Source organism: Parasteatoda tepidariorum, chromosome 8 (genome assembly GCF_043381705.1).
Source record: "Parasteatoda tepidariorum isolate YZ-2023 chromosome 8, CAS_Ptep_4.0, whole genome shotgun sequence".
NCBI classification, from domain to species: Eukaryota; Metazoa; Arthropoda; class Arachnida; order Araneae; family Theridiidae; genus Parasteatoda; species Parasteatoda tepidariorum.
In genome coordinates, this window is record NC_092211.1 from 83,432,133 (window position 1) to 83,438,281 (window position 6,149).

Genomic DNA, 6,149 nt, shown 5'->3' on the forward strand with positions numbered 1-6,149 from the left:
AACGCTGCTTTTTGATTATTAAAAAAAAATTTACAAATTTATTAAAATATTTTTAATAGAATAAAAAATAGCTTACCTTTACTCTGATGGATAAAAAATCCCTCAGCGAACAGAATCTAATAATTGAATAATTTCAAAAATAATTGAATAATTTCTAAAATAATTTAATAATTTCCAATAAAAAGTTATCCAAGATGTTTCATTATTCTATTCAATTGTTTGGAATGGTACATTATTTATTTAGCTCAATAACGTTTTTCAAAATCAGAAATCCGTGTTTTCCTTAGGAATTCTGTGCATCATGTTGGGCGTTCTCTGCAACAGGATCACTGGAAGGGCAACACAAAAAGAGAACTGGGAAATTAATATCTCTCAGCGAGCAGAATCTAATAGACTGCTCATGGAAATATGGTATAGTAAACAAATTTCATGATTTATATCTGAAATAATACTTAGTTGCTGTTGTTACAATGCCACTTGCCAATACCAGCAAGTCATGCTCGGTAGAATTTAAGATAGAAGAGTGCGATTCTTGCTGTCGTGTGGCGCCATCTATGGCCAAAACTACGACTTTTCCACTCACATGTGTCACAGCCCGTTTCACAGGAATGACTCATTCTCCATACGCAATTAATCCTGCCGCAAATTGTTTTGACCAGAGAACGATCATTTTCCGGTCCACTACCCCAGAGGTATTGATTTGTTATGGGAACTAGGAGGACAGTTTGACCCCGACACATTTAACGTTCGCTAGTCACTATTTTATAAACCTTCGGCCTGTGGGATTCGAACTCATGACCTCTCGGTCAAGGGCCTAATGTCCTGCCATTCAGGTTATTCTTGTCATAATACTTAGTATCACATAATATTCAAAGGGAAAATGTCTATGAAGTAAATGAAATAAGCGTTCTTTTTTGCCATTGAATGAAGAACTTTAAAACCATTGCACACCAATGTCACCTGCTTTTGGTATTATGAGTTTTGTTAAAACATTATTGGTTACTGGATGATCATCAGATGTCCACAAGAAAATTCATCACGAACTACAGATTTTCTTGAGCAAATAACCAATCTAGAAATTTCAATGCGTCGTTTATAATATTTACTAAGACTATTATAAAAATTAATATCCCCTTCCAGATATCAGTACGTTAAAGAAAAGATTGATTTGAAGATTGTTAAAGAAAAGATTGATTGAAAGAAAAGAAGATCTTTCCGTACATTGTAACTCTGACGGCAATAAAGTTTTCTAATTCCCATTAAATAAACAACAAACAACACAACAAAATGTTATAAAATGTAATTTTACAATAAAATGTGGAATTTTATAAGTAATACTCTTAAATAGAAAGGTATCTAAAACTAATGTGTAAATTAATGAAAATAATCATTTGCGATAAAAAAAATTTTTTAAAAAGTCGTTTTTATTTATTTTTAAGAACTAGGTAATTTCGATTTTCCTGATATAAAACCACGTTTTAAATCATAATTATTAAAAGAATTTCTTTTATTAATTGTAAATACATTTGTATTAAGATCACAAACTAAGTAAAGTATAATAAACTATAACTGTCAGTATGTTGCTATAAAAGTGCCGTTTCATATTAATTTATTCCTTTCGGTATTTTCATTATCTTCGTTATCTTTAAAACTGCGTGGATGAATAATTCAGGTAAAATTACCGTACTAATCATATTTCTGTTAAAAGAAAGCCATAATACTTGTTAATATAACCAAAATAAACGTTATCCAAGCCATAAATTTTGTAATTTGTCCGTTCATGGTATTTAACCGTTTACCGAAATTCTGGTTTTCAAAATCATAGTTTTTTTTTCACATTCAGTAAAAATTGCGAAGCTAAAGAGTAAATTTAACCGAATAAATTATCTTTATATCATGCTTTAAGGTATCGTGTTAAAATCGCCAAATTTTATCCTATGTTATAAAACAATATTTCTTTGTTAATTTTACCGAAATCACCACCAAAGCACTTCGATAAACATTTTTGAGCTCTTTGGTGATCCCATAGAACCAGAAACACAGTAAATTTTACCATATTCTGTTAGGTTTGATCAGATTTTTTTCTCAGTGCTTATTGCACAATTTGTTGACGAAAATTTTCGAAACTTAAGTAGTTATCAGGAGTTTGAAATATAGTCATCATTAATTAGGGCATTCAAAATCTATCTTTTGAACCATTTAGATTGCATGCCTCCACGTTAAAATTTGAACACTCCAATGTTATAATCGGGGCTACGTTTTCTTACATCACGCATGATTTAGCGAAAAAGAGTTGCTTGTAGGGACTCTAGTAAAATGTTTTAAAATATTTGTCTTCATTAAATAATTGCTTCCTTATTTTGACTTTACTCTTATAGGCAATCTTGGCTGTTACGGAGGAAGGGTGGAGTGGGCTCTAAAATATATTCAAGATAACTTAGGGATAGACACTGAGGACTCCTATCCCTACTCCGGAAAGGTACAATTGGCAATTGACTTGGGGCAACATTTTTCTAAATGTAATATTTTTGCATCGAAACTTTCATTACATTTGTTTTCAGATTGATACTGCCTACATTTCTGCAATATAAATTAGATGACATCACAATGCATACGAACAACTTATTATTTACATAGAAATCCTGGAACATTTTACAAAAAGTGCTCTCCTTAGCAAAGGAAACTGAAAATCTAGTGTACTACTGCAGTTTCCTTAATTTCTCCAGTTTCAAAAGCAGGAATTGATAGAAAGCGTTCTGTCTATAGTACTTATTTATTTAAGTCTATAGTACTTATTTAGTTTTCAATTTAATTGTTTTAATCATAAGTAATAATATTAATGTTATTTCAATATATCTTAAAAGAAAATTAGTATGTATTCTTGATAATGGCTTTTATAAAATTATTTTCAACACTAAATTTTCAAATTCTTTAACGTTTATTAGGTACATTTTTGTTTGCAATTATAAACTTTGAGATCCTAGAAGACCAAAGTATTTTCATTTCTTGATTAGTTATAGAATTTCTGAACTGGTAAAACTAGATGATATCAAAAGTTCAGGAGTTCATTAGAATCGCTAGTTTTTATGTCATCTAACCAACAGGAAAAAAATAGGATACCTACAAGTGACGTCATCGCTAAAAAACCGCGGCATTTTCCGATTCAGAAGCCAATCAGGTTCGAGATGTATACGTTACGTCGCTTACATATATTCAATTAAGTCTGAAGCACGTGGTTAGGCATAATCACTTCTCAACTTTTCGATTAGCAAGTATCCAATTGCTGAAGGTATCAAAATAGAAAAGTTTGTGAATGAACTTCACATAGAGTTAAAGAAATTTGATGTTAGCTTTTAATTCTAACATATAAATTCTTCATATTTACAAAGTTTTTTTTTCTTCAGAATAACTCACACTGTGGTTTTAAGAGAGCTAGTGTTGGGGCCAGATGTACTGGTATAGTTTACTTACCTTCTGGTGATGAAGAGTCATTGAAAAAAGCAGTTGCAACTGTAGGTCCAATATCTGTCTCAATTGATACAAATCATACCAGTTTCATGCTTTATAAGTGAGTAAAAAAGTGTTGTTTTAAAACCAAAATTCATTCCTTAAAAGTTTCTGCTCTTAGATTTTCTGATATTTGCGATTTTTTTAGGAACACCGAAGATCATAATTGATCGCTTTTCATGCTATTTAATATTTCACATTTTAAATTATTTATTGTGATAAAAAAAGTATCGGGAATGATTAATTTAAAATAATAGCAGATATCAAAAAAAGTTTTTAGCATACATTTTTACGATTTTAATAAATATTTGGAAACAGTCAGGAAGGTAATTAATTTTACAATATAAAAATAAACCAGTTTTTTAATGAGTAAACAATTTTTTTCCGTCGATTTTTGGAAAAAGCGAATGCTATTAAGCAATGAAATTTCCGCTACAGATGATCGTTCTAAAAACCTTCAAAAAAGTTGTTTATTTGAAAAAAAAGGAAAAAAAAACAGTATTTGATTAGTTGAAAAGTTTAATGATAGTAGAACTTTTACGCCATCTTTGAAGCGATCAGTGATCTGATAAACTATCTACTTCGATTAACTATCATTAAACTGCTTTGATTAATGATTAAAAAACTAAACCAGTTTTTAATGAGATAAGAATTTTTATTCCGTAGATTTTCGGCAAATATGAATCTTATTGAGCAATAAAATTTCCGTTACAGAAGCATTTGAAATGTTCTAAAAAAACCTTTTAAATAAGGTTGCTTATAAAAAATAAATTTAAAAAATAACAGTATTTGATTAGTTGAAAAGTTGATAGAGATTTTGTCGAAGACGATCTGATAGCGATCAATGATCTGATAGACTATCTACTTCGATTAATGATCAAAATATCGATCAAATTAAACAACTGATACTCTGTGATCGACTTTCACAATAAGCGTTATTATTGAACTGATAATATATCATTTGTTTTCTATCAAGCAATTTTAAAAAGATCCTTAAGGTTGTGACGAGTCACATCTCGTGTTTTAATTCTTTGTAAAACCAATAACACTGTTAAGTAACACGATGGATTCACAAAGCAATTTATCTTTAAATCGCATTATTAAAGGTGATGAAACTTAGATTTCAACTTCTCAGACAGATGATTCAACCATTAAGTGCTTGGCACTTAAAATGTGGAACTGGGCTAAAAAAAAGAGAAGAAAACTGTATCAAAATCACTCAAAATTCAAGTTAATATTGACTGTTCTCCTTGATTACCTTGGTATTGTGCATTATGAGTTTTTACCGAAAGATAGTCAATACAGATTATTATTTTAGAGTTTTTGACGTATGTTTATTGGAACAAGCCTTGTTACAGGAACAAATACAGACTATGCCACGTCACTATGTAATGCTCCATTAAGGTTGGCTGCAATAAACCTAGCAAAAGAGGTCGGTAGTTGGCAGTTTGCAAAGAGCAGGATTTTATGTTTAGTCTACGACATAAATGTGTATATATTCTGAACGGAGCTATATAACACATCCCATCACATCTGCCTAAGACTGGAATAACCTTTATCCATAGCAACCGACAGCATTTTTAATATCAGGTTTTTCCTGATGTCGGCTGGTCAATGGTATTATGATCTTTCTCACTGTGAAGAAAATTTCCGATGCTTTTCAACGCTGTTTCTTTTTTAATTTACGAAAATATTTAATAAAATTGTATCTTTCCTCTTTAATGCGCTTCAGTCAAAAATATTTGACCAATATTAACAAAACGACATTATGTGAAAGATTGCAGTGTTAGTTCTATGGTTACTTTTTTCTTAGCTTTGAATATATAAAATGAGTTTCAGTTTTTTATTTCACAAAAAAAAAAAAAAATTCTAGTAAACGTAAATCTTTATTGCTTAACTAAATTTTATTTATTTCTTGAATCTTATTAGAAGTGGGATTTACGATGAAAAAATGTGTAGCCCGAGTGAGCTAGACCATGCCGTTCTTGTTATTGGATATGGGACAGAAAACGGTGCAGACTATTGGTTAGTAAAGAACAGGTGAGTCAGTATCTGTGTACATCATTGTACTATTCATGCAATGTTTAGCAACACATAATTAAAAAAAAAAATAGTTCATTGATAATATTAACCCATTTTGCTCTTAATTAACATTTAATGTGTTTTGCCACAGATTTTTAAACCTGTTTCATTTAGCGCGTTTCGGAATTGAATCTTCTGGGATTTTAGGCTTTTACTAAACCACAATTTATGCACCCAAGCACCATGCTTAAATCAATGAACAAGTAAAGCTGCGGTACGTTTTGCAAGTTTTTTAGTCTTTAATTGCAAGATATATAAGGATTTTTTCATAAGACTAAGTTCTTTATTATTTTTTCACACTTTTGCATTGAAAACTGCTTCTGTTTTTTCCAGTGGAAAGGAGTGGAAAATATTCTCAACCATCTTCTCTAGCTAAAATCAAATTATATATATATATGCTGTTAAATATTTATTAAACATATTCAGAAAATTTTTTATCTTACCAGTGTCACCATAGATTATTAGCACAGGTGTCGCTAAAATCGATAGTGACGCATATATGATAAGAGTAGGATTGGGAAATTCTTTTTGGAATACTTTTAAAGCACACTATTGTCTTT

The 6,149-nt window shown here is 30.2% G+C and overlaps 1 protein-coding gene across 1 annotated transcript in view; it reads left to right on the forward strand.

Annotated features, from left to right (window-relative positions):
• Nucleotides 1–5,551, forward strand: part of LOC107442061 (cathepsin L-like peptidase) — a 14,062-nt gene extending 8,511 nt beyond the window's left edge. The window contains exons 4-7 of the mRNA XM_071183948.1: nt 288–411; nt 2,379–2,479; nt 3,405–3,568; nt 5,437–5,551. Of these exons, the coding sequence (XP_071040049.1) occupies nt 288–411; nt 2,379–2,479; nt 3,405–3,568; nt 5,437–5,551 (504 nt within the window). The remainder of the gene's footprint in view (nt 1–287; nt 412–2,378; nt 2,480–3,404; nt 3,569–5,436) is intronic.
• Nucleotides 5,552–6,149: the final 598 nt, after the last annotated feature.